The 20,494-nt window shown below is 41.3% G+C and overlaps 1 protein-coding gene across 4 annotated transcripts in view; it reads right to left on the bottom strand.

Moving 5' to 3' along the window:
* The window catches only part of LOC142099006 (cytosolic carboxypeptidase 6-like), a 1,251,957-nt gene that overhangs the window by 240,996 nt on the left and 990,467 nt on the right, over positions 1-20,494 (bottom strand). For all 4 annotated transcript variants that reach the window (XM_075182041.1, XM_075182040.1, XM_075182043.1 and 1 more), the window contains one exon: positions 16,615-16,704. In XM_075182041.1, the coding sequence (XP_075038142.1) occupies positions 16,615-16,704 (90 nt within the window). The remainder of the gene's footprint in view (positions 1-16,614; positions 16,705-20,494) is intronic.

Consider the following 20,494-nt stretch of genomic DNA (forward strand, 5'->3'; position numbering starts at 1 on the left):
CTGTAGGCTTTCTCTAGCCAATGGGATCCATGGGGGAATGTCCTGAGATTCCATATAAAATCCCTCTCTGGCTGTTGTTCTGCCTCATTCGTCTGCACAAAATCCCTCCCTCCCTCCTTTGCATTCATGCATTGATGTGTGATGGTGCTTTGTGTCATTTAATTAACTTCTTACTCTCCCTTTATAGAGGAGGCACAGCTGGTAGGAAAGCACAGCGATCAGCGACTGATACATAGGGCGCTATCGCTGATTGGCCGCAGTCACTGCCCACTTCGAGGAAAAGATGTCTTTCGGTCCTTTTGTGTGAGGACCCCTTAACCTGCTTTGTGTGGGTACATCATTTTGTGTATAGAGGGGGTGTAGTCACGCTAACACCATATTTAACAAGTTATCCTTGGTCTAGTAGAGTCGGGCCCATTTAGACATCCACTCGTTTGATTCAGTATTCAGTTGTTTTCTCTGTCGAATTTTCTTTCTCCGCCTCCAATTTATTCTAATTTAAACTGTGACCTAGTTTTTGCCAAATTTACACCTGTGTCTGAGCCTTTATTTTGTTTTAAGGTTTACAGTACTAATATATAACATGTGGGAAGCTTATTGTGCAGTGAATGTGGGCATCAACAATTTGCAGTTTAACAAACAAGAAAATATATAGTGTTATGTCGAGTTGAATACATGACCTCAAACAAGTGTTACATTTCAACACCCTTTGCTAAATGTGACCTGTACTTTTTTCCCCTTTGGTGTAAACCGCTTGAGATTTGCTTTTCCGTGTCCCTCTCTGTGCGGCTTCCTTCTGATCCAATGACAGATGACAGTTACTGCCAGCTCCGTGTAAACCTGGTCTCTTCTAGTTCTTCATCTTCCCCTGAGGGGACAGCTCAGAGAGTTCCTTTCCTGCCGCAGCTCATACGTGAGCACATACTCTAAACCTCCAGTAACGGCACCTTTTGACTGCATATTGATTTCCACTTTACTGTGTTTTCCAGGCCTCTCATTGTAAAAGCATTTTCCTGTCCTGAATCTTGGAAGCATCACAGAGAAGAGCTGCTGACCTGACAGACCAGTCACACACAGGTTTGAAGAAGTTCAGATGGACCACGGGCTGAGTTTAGGGCCAGGGAATACAGCTTACTGATGTCCCTGGCTGATCGTCCGTGTTTTGCAAACTCAACACACCAAGTATTTAATTCTGATACACTTTACAATGTAGTTTGTTTCTAGACCACACCAGATGCTCACAACCTGTGGGTTGGGTCTTCATATGCGGTCCCAGAATCTTTTTTAGCAAGTATGCAATATATTCTATTGGGAAACATGTCTTTTGGGATCTCAGGACAATTACACACTGACATATGGAGTTCTAGACACAGCCCTATAGCAAAACTTAGGTAGGGCCCAGAGATGATGCTGCATTCAGGGGCCCCTGTTCTGGTCTGAAAACAGTAGTGCTGGGGTATGATTGAGGGTCTTGGAGGATAGGGGGGGCTACATTACCCCCTCACCTCTGGGTCCCATAGCAGTCTCATCCCCTGCACCTACGGCAGTTCCGTTGCTGGTTCTAGAACAATGGAACACTGACACCTGGGAGTAAATGTATCAAGCTGAGAGTTTTCTGGCGGGTTTGAAAAACCAATCAGATTCTAGCTATCATTTATTTAGTACATTCTACAAAATGATAGCTAGAATCTGATTGGTTGCTATAGGCAACATCTCCACTTTTCAGACCCGCTGGAAAACTCTCAGCTTGATACATTTACCCCCTGGTGTCTGATTCATTAAGGCACATAAAACTAACGCAGTGTGAGGTTTTTTAAACACAGATAATTCAGGAATACGCACGTCCATATTCAGCTACAAACGGACCTGAAGAAATGTCTCTTGTTGAATATGGGTCTAGGTACGATCTGCTTATACGGCACTTGCCGTATTTGGACAGACACACAGATACACTGTATATTGTAATCCTTAATTAAAAGACATTTTTTTTAAAAGTTTTTATTCTTCATTTTTCGCCCCTGAAATGCATTTATGATGTTATTAACGTCTACTGTACATAAAATACATTTCTACAGTTGTTCTTGATTGCAAACACATGTTCTAGCTGCATACACAGCCGTCATCACTATCACTCGGCACTTACACCTGCCCAGTAGCTGGTGCAAATGATACGAGTGAAAATCACGTATGTGAGAGATGCCCATAGCTTGAATCGGACGATGCTGTGTGTGCTTGAGCTTGGCATGCCCTTAATGTTCATTGATCACGTGCATACGTCCCTTTCCCTCCCCATTCAAATCATAGGCAGTCGGAAGAGTCATTTATGTGCGATTCTCAATTGTGTTTTTTGCCGTATGTTTTCGCTTCACGCATATGGAAAGTGAAAATATGCAAAATAAGTGACCTAAGTAGTCATCATTCTATTATAAAATGTATATTTGGAGGAAATCCCCAGATTCTCCAAAACCATATGTGTACCTGTCAGCTATTAATGTGGTATGTGGTATGCCTGGTGGTCGGATGCGCCGACCACCAGGCATACTCATAAGAGTGCGGATCCAGATTGTATGGACACGTAACGCTGAACCCCCCCTCAAATTTTTGTAGCGATTGCATGCTATATCCCTATCTGCACTATTCCAAAAACATTCCAAAACATGGAGGTTAGATAACTAGTTATCCTGAAGAAAGGGTTTGTATAAATATTTGAATGCCTTAGAATGTCTAATCCCACTGACTAAATGAAGCTTACCACCCATACTTTGTGATGTATCTTTCTAAAGATTTAAAATACATTTTATAACCTGAAGATATTACCGTTTCCACTGCTGTATCTACAATAGCTATTGGCTAAATACTTTCTAGACGGCACCAGCAACACTGACATCTAGAGCGAAAAGAAGGTACTGCACAGCATTAAAAATGCATAAGTGATTAAAAGCAGAAAAAATAAACTAATTTCAAAGTTTGATTGCATATAATATTGCACGGCAGGTTTTGAAATCACATTTTGATACTATCCCCTTTTTTTTCCCTCTGCTTTAAAATATATACTTTATCTCAAGTCATCTTAATCTGATTTAAACCTAGGGATGCAGCTTAAGAAAATGTTTCAGAGATGAGTATCTGGGATAGCCTGAGATATTGAGTTGAGACCCGTGGCTCTATTTATAGACGTTTACTAATCTCACATAGCTGACTGAACCTGTAGCTACACAAATGAATAAAAATAACTGGGGGGGGGGGGGGAGTATATTTTCCTCCAGGTCGAAAGTCCCACATGATGCCAGAACTCAAAGCGCTCTGGTGGACTGTTATGGTTATTACAAGGCCTTTGGAACTCACAGTCGAGCCATGACATGAACATAGTACACTTTGCAGTGAAATATTTTATAATAAATCAGCAGCGTAAAAGAACATCTTAGTACTCTATTACCCTATTACTCTATTACTACTCTATTACTCTATTCATACTCTATCCCGCCCTCTGCGATCGTCCAACGATTGTCGCCTCTCTTCCCCTCTGATTACCTCTTCTCACGCACGTATCCAAGACTTCTCCCGCGCCGCTCCCCTCCATTGGAACAAGCTCCCTCGCTCTATCAGAACTTCCCCCAATCTGTCCTCTTTCAAACGAACATTAAAAACCCACCTTTTCTTAAAAGTCTTCCAATCTCATGCCTAAACTCCCACCGGTCAGCTACCTCTCTTTCTCATCCCTTCTTCCCTTCTCCCCCTTCCTCAACTCCGTCTCCGTTTCTCCCGTCTCTCCATCTCATCCATGTCTCTGTCTGTCTTCCCCTCCCTTTAGATTGTTCGCTCCTTTGAGCAGGGCTCTCCTACCTCCTGTTTCCATCACTTTTAACTGCGCTCTCCAGCTACTCAGCTCACCTCCTCTCAGTCCCTCTGCCCTCTGTCTCCTCTCGCTTCTCTCCGCTCCACTCAGTGACTCTCAACCTGTCATCCGTGCCCACCCTCTTGGGCCATAGTTACCTGCCTGTACTCACTTTTCCCCTCCCTCCCTCTCTTTCATGCTGTGCCTGAGCCCCCAGAGTTATAGTGCTTACTGTTACTTGTACTGTGCTGTTTCACCTTGTACTGTGCCATTGTTTGTCCTTGTACGGCGCTACGGATACTTTGTGGCACCTTATAAATAAAAATTATTAATAATAATAAGAAGAAGAAGAATAGTAAATCATGTCATATTGCACACCAGCTAACTGGATCTTGTTTTTCTCTCTTTCTCATATTCAGAGCTAATGATGTGATATCTAAAGCAACTATCTAGAGAATGACTGCAAAACGCTAGCTAGAGCAGCAAGGCCACAAAACTGAGGCCGGAGATCTAATTGAAAGCTTTAATATTTGTTTCAGTTGTTCTCTCTTTCCAAACAGACGCTTCCCTGTGTGTCCTTCTGTGCGTGGAGCCAATGAACTAATAAAGTCTGATTTGCATCTAGGGACTGATTGACATGTTAGTGAATTATACAAAGATTCGCTTATCTGACTTTGGTCCTGATAACAGCTGATATTTCTCCAGGGGAGATGTACTACAACTGAAACGATACATTTTACATCTACACCATGAAAAGAAATAAATCAGCTTTCATAAAATAATATTCTCTCTTAATCTCACACAATGTTTACATGGGATGGACTCTGCATATGTTGTATATTCTTACTATGGGGAGAATTCAATCACCGACGAAGTGGCGCGTGGACATCGCACCGAGCACATTTCCGGCAATTACAGTAGAAAATTCAGCTCATTTTTCCTCGCACCCCATTTCTGTCAAAATCTCCAGTGCAAAATGTATCACTGAGATTTCGGAGACACTTTGTGGCTAATTCAGTTCCTTCCTAAGTGTAAAGGAATATTTCCTACATTCTTCTACTCATGTTCTGTTTCTGTCCCGGTTCATCGTGCCATATAGGCGGTCATGTAGAGTCGAAATTAAGTAGACAAAATGCTTAACTACTTCTTTTGTTGAACATTTAACCCATAATACCTGAGTATAGTTCCTAGTTGCATGGATCTTACGATACGTACAGCTCGGACTACTCAGTCACCAGGATGCAATTTGCACTTATGTTGCAAATTGTGTCCAACTTTACATATGGTCTTTTCCCATTCTTTTGCATTATTCTATCCATAGCAACTTCTTATGTATCATATTCCCCCAATATAATAAATAAATAATAAAATCCCTACACTGGCTCCCTGTTTCCTCCAGAATCAAATTCAAATTACTCACCCTTACCCACAAAGCCCTCAACAGCACTACCCCTGCATACATCTCAAATCTCACATGAGAATACTCTCCCTCCCTCCCTCTTAGATCTACCTCTGACCTGCGCCTTGTCTCGTTTCTGGTAACCACCTGTCACTCCCGCCTACAAGACTTCTCCCGTGCTGCTCCCCACTTATGGAATTTCCTACCACGCTCAAACAGACTTTCCCACAGCCTTCAAATCTTTATATGTTCTTCGAAAACCCACCTTTTTATTAGAGGTGACCTTATCCCCAATAACACTATTCACACTAATACACCCTCACAACTATCCCAATCTCCACTCTGAGACACATTTGCTCCTTTTGCTTCAGCTGTGTCCTCTTCCACTTAGAATGTAAGCTCTCTAATGAGCAGGATCCTTCATACTCTTTGTTTTCATGTCTGCATTTATTTTGTCTACCTTGTATGTCCCTGTTTTATATATGTACTGTTGTCCCTACTGTAGGGCGCTGTGGAGCACTGTGGCACCTTACACATCTACAATAATATTAATACAAAAGTTATATTAATATATAAATATATTTCTGTAAGTGTGAGGATCATTTATTTCGGCAGGTGTATGCATTCTGTTCTAAATTAGTATTGCTGAGGACCTGCCAGCATTTAGGCAGGTTATTTAATCAACTAGGCTATGAAAGAAGTCCAATAAGAATAAAACATCTCCCCTTCCAAATCCATTTGCCCCTATTTATGAATTATGTGATAAACTAAATCTAGTTGCACAATAAATACAAAACTGAACTATCATTTTTTTTTTACTTTATGTTGGTAAATACAGAACCTGTAGTCTGTTCTATTGCCCTAGGGGGTAAATTTATCAAGCTGTGGATTTGAAGGAGTGGAGATGTTGCCTATAGGAACCAATCAGATTCTAGTTACCATTTATTTAGTACATTCTACAAAATGACAGCTAGAATCTGATTGGTTGCTATAGGCAACATATCCACATTTTTTTAAAACCGCAGCTTGATAAACTTACCCCTTAGACTTCTCTATTTTGCATTACTCTTTTTATGCATAATCTGTGACTGGTAAATCAATCATCTGTGATGTTTCTTGTGATAGTTAGGACTGACAATACTCCAGACAATAACGGAGTGTCTGAAGTTCTCATACGAGGAACAGTGAGGAAGGATAATCATATAATGCTGTAGTTGCTGCAAATGACTTGTATTTCAGGTAAGTGCTATTGAATTCTCAGCAAAAATCAAAGCAGAGGCCTCTAGAGAGTGGAGAACTTTTCTCAGACAGAAAGGTCAGCTGTGGGCTGTCAGATCTCTGATTGGAGAGTATGCAAATATTACTTGTGTGAATATCAAAAGCCACAATTACTTCAAGACACAAGTCCAAGATGATTAAACAATGTATAGGTTTTATGGAGCCTGTGTTGTGGGGAACAAGTTCACTACCATGCTTCCAGCCTGCGCTCTGGGATAAAACATGGGAGCCATAAAGGCATAGAGCCCTCATCCAGTAATATCACAGATTATGGACTACAAATCCCATAATTTTATTTACGACCTGGGAGACCTAGATGATCACTATGGGTCTTATCCATCTTGGAACGCAATGTGAACGCAAATTGCGCTCTTTTAAAATCGGACGTAAATGACACATACATGCCCCCGTGTTTAAGTACAAGCGGATCTCAAGAATCCTTTCCATTTGAATACGGATATAAGTACGCACTGGCTACACCTTACTTGTCGTATGCAGACTGATAGAACAGACTGCAGGCTGTGCACAATGCACATGCAGTATAAAGTCCCATCGGAATGCATGGGAAGAAAAGGTAAATACATTAAGAACTCTTAATATTACATTCATTAATAAAATAAAATTTTTTTTTTTACATGAAATACATACATTTGGATGTTCTTAATGCATTTTTCCAGTTCCAGTTTAGCATGGATATGCGTCAGTCCTCATTGACATTTGCCAATTACTCCTGTTCTGTAACTGGTGCAAGTAATAGGGGTAAAAAAAACACATAGGGCCTGATTTATTAAGGGAAGTTAAGTAAAAAAAAATGAGTAAGTAGTCTCCTGAACAAAACCATGTTACAATGCACGGGGTGCAAATTAGTTTTCTATTTTGCACATAAGTTAAATACTGTCTGTTTTTTTGTGTAGCACACAAATACTTGATAGCTTATTTGCACACTGAAATTTAAAGTAGATATTTTTGTGCTATATGAAAGTTGCTGGGGGTGGAAGAGGCATATTCAGGTAGGACTTCGCAATTTTGGTGCATATCATTTCCTTTCTACAAAAGGTGTGTGTGGGGGGGGGGGGGACAGGCTCATGTTTTAACCTTCAAATGAAATGTATTTTTCCTCTTACAGTTTCTCGTTTGCAAAAAAGTTCATTTCTATGTGCACTTGTAATTAATACATTCACACACACGCACACGCACACACACACACACACAACCGAAACGTGTAGTGAAAACAGTCCCAGTGTTCTATTACTTATGATTAACACTTAAGCTATAAATGGGAGTACATTGAACAGTTTTTTTGAAAGCAAAATGTCTAAAAGTCTTATTAGGTTGCACCTTGAAGTAGCAGTTACAGACTTTCCACCATGCACATTCTTTAGGTGTATTCACAAACCCACAAAGATAGGTGCATCCCAATTTTACGGGGGCATTTCCAGGGACCAGGAAGTGGGCACGCACCTTAAAATGCACTGGGCGGGCAATCAGGCTCACATGTGCTTAAATTGATGGAGTTTGGATGCGCGTGGTTTGCCATTCATAAATGGCCCTTAATATCTCCATTGACGTCTGCTGAGATTGGAACAATGGTCAATGTTCAAAATAATGTTAGCTGTACAGACTGGTCTCTACAGAAGTCACGTTTCCCTCCACCCTGAGCCACACTCGCTCCTCTTGGTTCTGCTGTGCCCTCTTCTACTTAGAATGTGAGCTCTCTAATGAGCAGGGTCCTCCCTATCTGTCATGTCCGCATCTATATTATCTATCTTATCTACATTATGTTTGACTTGTTTTCCCCACTGTCCATTACTGGGTATCATTGTGACACCTTACAAATAATAATATATAAATATAATATACATGAAAGAAAGAAATGCATTTGAATAACTGAGCATTATACAAGAGACTTAGCATGTTTCCTCCTCTTACATTCCTACCCCGGTATCCTGGGGCTATACCCTAATCTTTCTTCAAAAATGACACTATTAATATGACAATATTATAATGTGCCTATTTATACGCTAATTGTATGTCCTCTATATGTCTGAGCATGAATTAATTGTCAATTAAACAATGTTATATAAGTATTGTTAGAGACCTACATTTAGGTTTGAACAAAATACTAAATATTTACATAATTATGACTTCTCAACATTAGCTTATATTGCAAATAATAATTATAGCGACATGTCAATTAATTCTAAACTTGTTCTATAACAATTTGTACTGTTAAATGTTGCCATTGGTTACAAGTAGGAGAATTATGAAACTATCACCTATTACCCAGGCTGTTCTAACCTGTTATCTCACCTCTCAAGGTCAACGATAATAGTGTTCTTATTAGAACTGTAAAGAGCAAGAAATATATATATATATATTTTTATATATATATATATATATATATATATATATATATATATATATATATATATATATATATGTCATTTGTATCCTTATTTTGTCATTTATTTGTAGACAGTCATTAGTCGACAGCCCTGCCAGGAATACAAAGAGTTAAAAGACGTATCACAAACAAAAGAGCCCATTGTCACATTTAATTCACTGGCAAAATTAAAACCATTTTCAGACTTCCCTCTTGTCTTGGTTTAGGATAGAAAAAAATGATAGGAAGAAAACAAAAAATAATTAGTTTTGGGGCCACTGGAGACAAGTCTGCGTTAAGCCTCTGATATCTCTGGGAGGAAAAAAAAATCTGATGCTAAGTTATGTACAAATGAATATTCCTGCGTGTTTACAGTTTGTACTACTTAATTAGCATATACATGCCAATAAATGTTTAATCAAAAATATACAGACGTTCTAAATTAATTAAGCTCCAATCAACAAGTAGGAAAGTTGCAGAGTGGAACGGATGCCCTTAACCTTTCGCTTTTTAGAGAGCCACGTTTATCGTACAAGAGATGGAATATTCAAGGTTATACAGTTGCTACGGTATGTCAGTGTAATATGTCGCAAAAAATAAGTCTTGTTCTATAATGCTGAACAGGAAATTATGGTTTAGAAGATGACGGTTCTACGGCTTGGCAGGCGGGACGGGGGAGGGAAAGAGCGGACTAACATAGGCCGTGTACAGTAGGGGCGTTGCAACGCAGATGGGGACGATTCAAGTCCTGTGTCGTAGGCAGGGCCACCATCAGGGGGGTACGGCTAGTACTGTTGAGAGGGGCCCGGACAGACTAGGGGGCCAGGACAGACCTCTCCGTCTGTCCAGGCTCCCTGGACTGTCCGGGACTCTCAGTCTGACTGACCGTACTGCCCCTTCTTTCAACGATACTGCAGCTCCGCACTGATAGGCTGGGAGCGCAGAGCGGTGATGTCATCACTGTGCGCCGTCCTCCCAGTGTATCAGTGACCGAGAGCTGCAGCATCATGGAGGAGAAGGTAAGTTTATTAGGTATTCATTTTATAGTAAAGTGGCGCATAGAAGAGGGGACATTAACTCTGTGCCTGGGGGGGTGGAGGGGGACATTAACTGTGGGGGTGGGTGAGGGGACATTAACTGTGATTGGGCTGGGAGAGAAGGGGGCCTTAACTGTGCCCGGGGGGGAGGGGGACATTAACTGTGATTGGGGTGGGGGACATTAACTGTGATTGGGGTGGGGGACATTAACTGTGATTGGGGGGGAGGGGGGACATTAACTGTGATGGGGGCAGGAGGAGGACATTAACTGTGATTGGGGGGGATGAGAGGGACATTAACTGTGATGGGGAGGGAGACATTAACTGTGATTGGGGGGGGAGGGGGGACATTAACTGTGATTGGGGGGGAGGGGGGACATTAACTGTGATGGGGGCAGGAGGAGGACATTAACTGTGATTGGGGGGGATGAGAGGGACATTAACTGTGATGGGGAGGGAGACATTAACTGTGATTGGGGGGGAGGAGGGGGACATTAACTGTGGTTGGAGGGAGGGGGGACATTAACTGTGGTTGGAGGGAGGGGGGACATTAACTGCGATTTTGGGGGGTGAAGGGGGACATTAACTGTGATGGGGGCAGGAGGAGGACATTAACTGTAATTGGGGGGATGAGGGGGGCATTAACTGTGATTGGGGGGGAGGGGGGCATTAACTGTGAATGGGGGGAGGAGGGGGACATTAACTGTGATTCGGGGGAGGAGGGGGACATTAACTGTGATTGGGGGGGGAGAGGGGGACATTTTCTTTAGGGGATGGGGAATCTTTACTGTGATGAGGAAGTGGGGGGAATGTACTGTGATGAGGGATATGGGGCGTATGTACGGGGAGGGGGGCCCTGCCAGATTAATTGGTACTGGGTCCCACAGTTTCTGATGGCAGCCCTGGTCATAGGTACGCTTGTTTACAGCCAAATATTTTGCTCCCACTACAGGGCAGGTATAAATGTCAAATGATATTGATTATTTATGTCATTAATGTAAAAGAAAAAAATCTGAAAAAATATTATATTTGAAAACTAGTATTTATATAAATGATTATAGTGTTAAGCGTTGTTATTTCATTTTATGATCTAATAAAGAGGTAATTCCATCCAGATTCAAATGACACTATATCTGGAGATCCTCTTGTATTTGAATGTGGACGGAACTACACACAAGTTGCATGCTCTTTTCTAAACTACAACTTACATGCAAGTTGTGTTTGGGCATTAATCGGCCCATTGTGTTTGTGTTAGTATGTCACCTCATTGTCTTGTATATTGCGCATACAGGTTCTATACGTGAAATTCAAAAGGAGGAAAATAGAGGCGGGAAGACAGACAGGAGTGGATTAGGTACATGGTGTATTTTATCGAAGAGCAGAACTGTTGAAGTGCAGAAACTGGTGCTTACAGCTGTGGTGTTGAGACATCTCATTGAAATCATTGGACCTTAATAAGCTTCATATCCCACTATATTGATAAGTTTTTTCCCCAAGTGTGAAATGTCGGAACAACACAAATCTGTTATGTTGTTACAAGGATTTAAGTTCATTAGGGAAATTATAAATTACATTTTATATTCATTGTAGACGACAAAGTCTGTCAAAGAACAGGCAATATATGGCACAGATTTTCCCCTTTGCTACCATTTAAACAATGAACTGCCCCAATGTTGATCCCCGAATGCGACCCTAACTTTCAGCAGTCTCCCATGTCTACAAGATTGATATCACCACAGGAACCTTACAAACCATTTTAATAAACTGCGATTCTCAGTTTTGTGCAAACCATTGTGTGTCATGTAATATTACTTGATTTTAAAGAGTTAAATAATAACTGACGGACAATATTTCTTACCATTGTTTTGTATGAAAACCATTGTATTATTGTGACATGTATACACCGTACCAGCGGAATACAGCTGTAAGTACATACTCAATAATGTTAGGTTCTATAAACCATTCTGTGCAATGCATTTTTATACCCAGAAATCAATTTTGTCACGATCTTCTGGTTTAATGTGCACTTACCCTGTAACAATACACCTCAAATACCGAAAATGACTGTATTTAAAGAGCCTATTATATACTGAACAGTATAAGTGCACATCTTATTTATCTTTTATTGATCTATTACAGATCTTTACAGCATTGCGCACGCAGAAAGACGGATACGAGTAGTATAACCAGGGCCGGATTAACCCGAGATCTACCTGGGCTACAGCCCAGGGGCCTCGGGCATCCAGGGGGGCCCTTGACAGTGCTCAGCGGGGTTATTGATCGGTGTGGGGTCGCCCCCGGCCCGATCAATGCTACTGAGCCTGTCACTGTAGTCCTTCCACGACGCTCAGTGATCTTCTTGCTAAGGAGATCTCACGAGTCTCACTCTCACGAGATCTCCTCAGTAAGGAGCATACAGTGCGCCGCAGAAGGATTACAGTGACAGGAGGGGAATAGAAAAAGGTAAGTGCTTGGGGAAGGGTGACAGGCGGCTCACAGGGTTGGCCCATGGGGCGGCGGATCTCGGAGGGGGGGGGGCTCATGGTGGAATGGTGGCCCTCTTAGCCCAGGGACCTCCATTCCCTTAATCCGGCCCTGGGTATAACTAATGCTGGCTACACATGCTACAATATTACAGCGTATATCACGCAGCTGGCCCAATATGGTAACACATGCAGCCCACAACCAGCACAAGGGTTTGATAATAACCTGATTGTAATCATTTGGCTTATCATCGGACATGGTGGAGATTGCGACGGGAAGATGGTTGCATCAGTCTGTGTTTGTAGTCACCTTCCAACCACCCGTACAGTCTGCAGTGCATGCTGAATGCCAGTGTCTCCTCTGATTGGTAGACCGAGGCTTTTGTGGCTGCTTTGAGCCAGTGTGATTAAGTATACAATTAAAGGGCATGCAATGCAGATGGAAGTGTTTGTCTAGGCCTGCCTGTGACAGTGCACTGACACCAAGAGGTGCTGATATGCAGGGGCTGGCTGAGGGGCAAGGGGGCATCTGAGGGGGCATCTGTATATCCCCCCCTCGAGTCGAACCCATAGTCGGCTACTTTGGGCTAGGTCACTGGGCCACCTGCATATCAGCACCTCTTGGTGTCAGTGCACTGTCATGCCTTTAAATTTAAAGCGGCAATGTTGGGTCCCTGTTTAAACAGTGTCCCTGCAGATTCCCGACATTGCCTCTTTAAATTTAAAGGCATGAACAGTCGGAAGGAGGTCCTGTCAGCCTTCTGCTGCAATTGGAGATGTGCACAGTCCTTTTTTAAGGTAAGTCCGTCAATATACCTGTCGTTTTTTCATTAAATCGTTTTTTTCTTGTAGGTGTGGTCTGTGTCAGTGTTATCGTCATGGGCGACCGTACCCCACCCCTCTGTCGTGGCATATCATCAACCACTGAGGAACTAAGTACAAGGAGAATGAAGTCACTAAGCTGCGATAGAGCCAGAGTAACCCACAGAGAAATCAGAGGTTATTACTAACTACTATAAACTCAAGTATGCAGTAGCCCATAATCAGCTTTGACAGATCCAGTGCTAGGTAGGCAATGTCTAATTGGTTGCTATTCAGAAAGTATTGGAGTTGTGAATGGAACAGGCCACAATGGTGCAATCGTCAAACTCTGCTTTTACTAAATGGACATTTGTATACTTTATTTGTAAATTTAAATTTTCCAGAATTTACTGTTTATAACTAGAACTGGGAAACTGACATTCCATTCAGTCTGGTGTTTGAATCCCAGGCGGAACACTTTACCCCGAATTCCAGCGGTGGAATGTGCAAAATACAGCAGCCAAATGTGGAACGAAGCAAATATTCTGCTTAACAGTTTTGAAAATGTCACTCATGGTTATTGCTATGGGGGCACAGCTGTACTTTCTTAGTACATGTTCCCCTGTGCGTTAGACTGACTCTCTGTGTCAGACTGAGGGTTAGTGAAGGGATGTGCGAGTGTGCTGTGTGTGACACGTGAGCGTTGTCTATAAGATGTGTTATTTATGATGCTGTGTGAGTGAAGGGTGACGTGTCAGCGGAGTCATTACAACGTAAATAGCTGAAACCTGGATGATGATGAATAAGTAGGAGAGTTTAATGTGAGTTTGATGCAATTGGCAAGTGAGTGGATTATATAAATGAAGCCCAATTGTGCAAAGTGATAACGGATAAGCAGAGCTGATGATGTGATGTGTGAACAGGTGATAAGAATATTGTAATTGAGTAGAGTTAATAGAATATTTGGTAGTAAAACAAGTGATGATGTATAAATGGAGTCAGATATGTCTAAATGGAGTCAATCATTGCTAAAGTGAGTACTGAGTAAAATAAATGAATTATGGAGTGAGCAATAATGTGAATGAAATATATGACAACTGATATGTTACATTCTTTTTAAGGGATCTACTATGGTTCTTCTGGCATTTCCTGTATATTGCCTATGGCACTTGTATGCAAATGAGTAAGAGGAGGCAGTATTTTAGTAGTGTAAAAAGGAGCTTTGGGGAGAGGGTAGAAAGTATAATTACAGCATTACTTACATCATTAACGCAATTAACTAGGAAATTGTAATTTGATGTTTTGAAGACACCTCCTGTGGGTATGTGAGTATGGATGTATGTTTGTGCTTTAATATGACTGTAGTCATTTAATGAATGCCTCAGTCAAAGTAAAGTGACACAGTGTAAGGGAAACGGCTCACTATATATCAAACGAAGAAAACCGGTCGTTGTCCAGATGTTGTGGAACTACAAATGCCAGCATGATCAGCTGGAGAGCTACATGATGCTGTTTCAGGCCTTTGTCTGCACATAATTAGTTTCAGTACCATGGACAGGGGATGGGAGATACGGTGTGATCCATTTGGGTATTGAGTCTAAAAAAATCTCATAAAAGGTAATTTATCCTCTGGAATAACATGCAGACCTGCAACGCAAATGTTATTTTGAGCTGTTGTTCATTTTTGTGTAAATGCACCAATGTTTATAAGAAAGCAGATAAATTTGTGGTACAAGACGATGGTGATATAGGGTGAGCAAAATTTAGCATCTTTTGATGAGAGGAGCTGAGTAAGATAGGGACATATAAATGTGTAGTTGGCGGATAACTCATATAGCTTCCATACCCACGTGAGACAAGGGGGTATATTTACACACCTGTGGGTTTGAAAAAGTGGAGCTGTTGCCTATAGTGACCAATCAGATGCTAGCTGTCATTTTGTAGAATGTACTAAATAAATGATAGCTAGAATCTGATTGGTCGCTATAGGCAATGTCTCCACTTTTTCAAACCCGCTGTTTAGTAAGTCTAGCCCAAGATATCTAAATAAGATTCAGGTGTTGGATAGCGGGAGAGTGCAGAGACCTTTCCCTCAAATACCTGGATTTTATACATACTTGAACGTGGCAGACACTGTCTATACTGTCAATGGGGCGCCATTTGGACCTCTCAGGTCACATTTATGAGGGAAAGTAAATTTAAAAGTGCTATTAGAATAATGCAATGAAAAAATGTGTGAGAGTAACCGATGACATGAAAACAGTCCTTATGTCTCCTCACTCACATGATTAATTCAGGACATAAATGCCGCTAACGCTATCTGTATTTTAGAAGAATAAAGGAAAAGTTGAGATACGGGTGGTCATAAAGTGGACCTTCCATTAGACGCATTTCCAGCAGGCACAGCAATCCTACAAAATTGGGCGCAGAGTGATTTTACTGCACAAGTATCCAAAAATGAAAACACAGATGTCTACACTATGCAGAGATATAGGTGGACTTGTGTATTACACTATGTTGTTTCTGATGCAGAAAGTTCCTGAGATCGTCGCTCAAACACAAAGGGCTAAATTTATCAAATTGCGGGTTTGAAAGAGTGAAGATGTTGCCTTTAGCAACCAATCAGATTCTAGTTATCATTTATTTAGTGCATTTTACGAAATGACAGCCAGAATCTGATTGGTTGCTATAGACAACATCTCCACTTTTTCAAACCTGCCACATATGCAGCTGGGAATAGGATAACAATACCTTAGAACTGATGTCCTTTTTGAAAAGGACAGGTGGTGTTTGACCCCTTATATTTTGTTAGGTGTATATAGTGACCTAATTGAGCAATTAACACTTCAGCTTAATTAAGGTGATGCAATTTATAGAATGTTACTTATACCCAATTATCAGTGGGGTAAAAGTGACAGTGAAATAGTTGGTAGGGTGGGGTCCTGTAGATGTTTCAGCCATTCAGGCAGCTGATGTTGCAGAGCATGACATGCTGGGACATGTAGTTCCCCAGCAGCTGCGGAGCCACAAGTCACTTGAGCGTTGGACAGGTAAGACTATAAAGAGCCCTCCATCTCTCCACTCCTCCATCTTTGTTTGACAAAAAAAATCTCTTTCTCACAGAGAAACTTTTCAATGAACAATATAATGTTACGTACTGATATTAAATGACACATGTACCCAAAATAGTCTGTGACCATAGCTTGAGTTATAGACAGGAAACCAGAAGTTTAGGACATTTGCTATCACAGTTGATATGAGGAGGACACCAGACGCTGCCAGTGACATTTGACTTCCTAAAGTTGTTCATGTCTGTGATGTCCCAGTCTCTTGCCCCAAAAAACCTCCTCGCCTCTCTTTTTTTACCTGAAGGGAGATAGAAAGTGACAGTCACTCACCCTGACACACAAAGGAAGCCGGCGACTCCCCAGGGTGCACTCGAGCAGTTATAAACACGACCCTCCGCTCGGCTTCAGAGACCAGGTTCACTAGAAGAAAGAGACAGACCTCATCAATTCAGAGCTGCAGATTGGAACATTAATATTAATATGTCCCCTTTTATTAAAATACGCCATAAATTATGAATTTCCTTGAATCCATTATTAAACAAATCGCCTGCACCTTCTCCTCTTGTGTTCGTAGGAACAGAAAATGACAAGTTAACCCTTTGCTTAAAACATCCACTTTTTTTTTTTGACTTTTTTTTTTTTTTCATAATATCATATTGGTGAAAAATGGTTCAATATTTAAAAAGCAGAGTTATAACTTTCTGTGTAACAATCTTTTAATATTTGAAATGAAAAAAAAAAACTATCATGTGTGAATGTTGAGTCTCGGAGTGTATCTGAAATCTGAATAAAAATGAAGCAGGCAGTACTAAGATTAACACACCAGAATTTCCAATCAGTCTCCAATAAGAGTTTTATATTAAGCCGGCTCTGCAGGAAGGGGAATATTCAATAGCCTGTGACGAGTAAACAAACCTAGTGGACATGAACAATGTATAATATTAAGGGGGTGCACACTTCTCCCCCACACTGAACTGTCCATCATCCAGTCGAGCAATAATTCATAACCCAACCTGTTGAATAGGAAGCTTGAAGTATAGAATTATAGGCTGTAAAATAGGTATACACATAAACTAAGATTGCAATGTCAACTATTACACACTGCACGTATGCATTAAACATGTTGCAATCATTTTTAGAGTATTTGCCAGATCCGGCACTATCACTAGGCCAACCTAAGCTGCTGCCTAGGGCGCTACAGTTTAGGAGCCACTTAGACCACTTAATGAGTGACATAATCTTAATGGGTTAATTACAAGTAAAGCCATAAGCTAAACGGCCTTAAACACAGAGGTAACGTCTGATGGTGACACAGACTTTGTTAAGCCCACTGTTGGTTCCAGCATGGAATACATATGTATACGTGGCAAAGGGAGTGTGGGGCAGTCATATGTGACACTCTCTCTTTGTCATATGATGGGGCATGCACTAATTTTACACACAGACCCACTAAATCCATAAAAAAAAAACCTGAATGCTGCTCTGTTTTCATTAATATAAGCACATGTGTAGACAGAGAAATGCCTCCCACAAGCTTAGTATACTCATCTGCTGAAATAATATGTGCTGCTGTGAATATTTTGATTATCTGATTGGCTACATGTTTTTCTATTCCTCTTCAAAACAGGGGACACACGGGCAAGCAAGCAATGAAGGTTAATAGCAGAAAGCTTCTCAATATATAGTCAAACACACTTTGAAATTAGATAACAATTGATGTTCTCCTTTCCCGGCTTGGGCTAAACTATAAATTCATTGGTATTTGTTGCTGCTTAGTTTCTCAGTTTGCATCACGGAAACAGAGATGTGTATGTTGTATTGTTCTTCGTCTCATAAGTCTATGACTATGCTACGCGGCCAAGGAAGAGCCAGAAAAGAGTTAATGTACCAGCTAAGCGGAGTCCTCTCTCTCTGGCCAAAGGGACAGTTTATCCTCAGCCCTGGAAACACGCTTGTAATGAAACACTATAAGAGTGTTTGTGAAAAGTTATGAATCATGTTCAGTTTGGTAAACAAGAATCAAAGACTACTCTTCAAAGGGTATTTTACAGCTTGTACATTACAGATATGACATTTGGGTTCAATACAGGAAAAATTGCAATTTCACTTCCAAAACTGCCTTCAGTTATTGCACTGGAAACCATCCAAGGACTGTTACTTGCAGAACGCTGCGAGCAGACACAACTTTCCCAGTTATATTTCTACTTTGCAGATTTAGCTGACTTCTTGCCTGTTTGCAGTAAGAGGAAATATTGAGTATCAAAAAGACAGTAATTACAGCTGAGCGGAATTCTCAAACGTATTCTGTGAAACATTCGCTTCGTTATTCATCTGGCCGCAGAATGTCCGTCACGCTTTTCACTGTCGGAATGTGGTCATAAGTGGTGTACCCCAGCCACACCACACCACAGCAGCACACAGCAGAATGACCTGACAGTCCTTGTCCCAGATATTTTATAATATAAATAGACTAAGGGGTGAATTTGTCAGACCTTCTAAAAATGAAAAGTGGTGGTGTTGCCTATAGCAACCAATCAGATTTTATAGAATGTTCTAGATAAGTGATAGCTACAATCTAATTGGATGCTGTGGGCAATACCTCCACTTGCCCTTTTCAGAAAGCTTGATAAATCTACCCCTAAAAGTGGAACTACAAGATTGTAATGGCGTAAATTAGTGCCTGTGATACGATCTGTCCTGCTGCAAAGCTATATTCTGATTAAATTTAGCTCCACTTTCACTCATCTCTTGTAGTAATATAATATAACCAGTTCTGTCTTGTGATATAAATCATACTTGCCAACTCTCCCGGAATGTCCGGGAGACTCCCACATTTCGCGTGAGTCTCAAGGACTCCCGGGAGAGTGTGGCCATCACCCGGGTCTGCCCACTTCCTAGTGAAGTGGGCAGAATTAGGTCCAAAACGCCGTGATTCACGGGGAATCGCGGAGTTTGGCCCTGCCCTGCTGGGGCCAAAATGACGCGATTTTCTGAGCCCCGTCCCCTGCACGCCCACCTTCCCTGGTAGGTTCCCGGATCATACTTGGCAAGTATGATATAAATATGTGTATGAAAAGCACAGGAGTGAGCCAGCAAGACAAGTAATTGTAATCAGTAAGAGTTGTAGAAGGGTATATGCATGCAAAATAAACTGAGCAAAGTCAAATGATTGTACAAATCCCCCCTTAGTAACTTCTGCCCAAAGTAACTTTTTAAAGGATATAATTTGTATGTTGTGACGGAACATTATTCCTGACTCAGTAATGTGATTTTATACATGCAGCACATACAATATTATACATGAAAAAACAGTCAGTATTTAACTTATGTGCAAAGCAGAATACTAATTTGCACCCCTTGCACTGTAACATGGTTTTGTCCAGGAGACTGAAATAAGAAGTTTCTCAAGTTAAGATCCTTAATGAATCAGGCCCTAGGACGTTGCCAGCCCACCCACTGTGGTATTGGATGGATTATCTGCATCTGCTGCCGATGTTGCACTATTTTTGTGCCATTATTCTTTTTACTCTTGTTTGCAGATTCCTGGCCTAGTATGGCGGTCGTAATTTTGGAGGTCCTGGATACCAATGATTGGCGGGCGCACATTAAGGTGGTGGGCATTCTGAACCCCTTTGAAGGGTAGACTATTGTCTCAGTGCAAGTACCGCCCTTGTGGGTCGGCTTGTGGTTACGCTCCTTGCAGCCCAGAGGGATAATTGATCCCTGGTAAGGTAGATATGTGCGCCAGGGTAAAAGTTGGTACCCATGTTGTTAGTATCCATAGTGGAAGTTTACACGTGTTGGAATGTCCGGTTTTGAGCTTTGCCGCACTGCCTGCTGTTTCTCCTCCGCCATATATTTTTGCTAAAATAAACTCCTTTGAATTTTAAGACTTTAATTTGACTTCGTGGTTTCAGTCACCATTCAGTTAAACATTTGCATTGAACGTTTAACGCCACAGCTCTGAATATCCTTCTAGTCTATAACTGGAGCTATATTGTTTCCTTTAGCTGAATAAACCTCCTAATCACTCAAGAACATGAAATGATGCGAAAATAAAGATTAACTCCAAGCCACCCCCACAGCTTTCAGCATCAGAAGGAAATATGTGAAACCAAAGATTTACGGCTGCTACGAACCAGCTGCTGTCAACCTAGGGGATATTTTAATGAAGACAGAAACGCTTTTTATGCGCAAGGTTACACACATC

The sequence above is a fragment of the Mixophyes fleayi genome, chromosome 8 (genome assembly GCF_038048845.1).
Source record: "Mixophyes fleayi isolate aMixFle1 chromosome 8, aMixFle1.hap1, whole genome shotgun sequence".
NCBI classification, from domain to species: Eukaryota; Metazoa; Chordata; class Amphibia; order Anura; family Limnodynastidae; genus Mixophyes; species Mixophyes fleayi.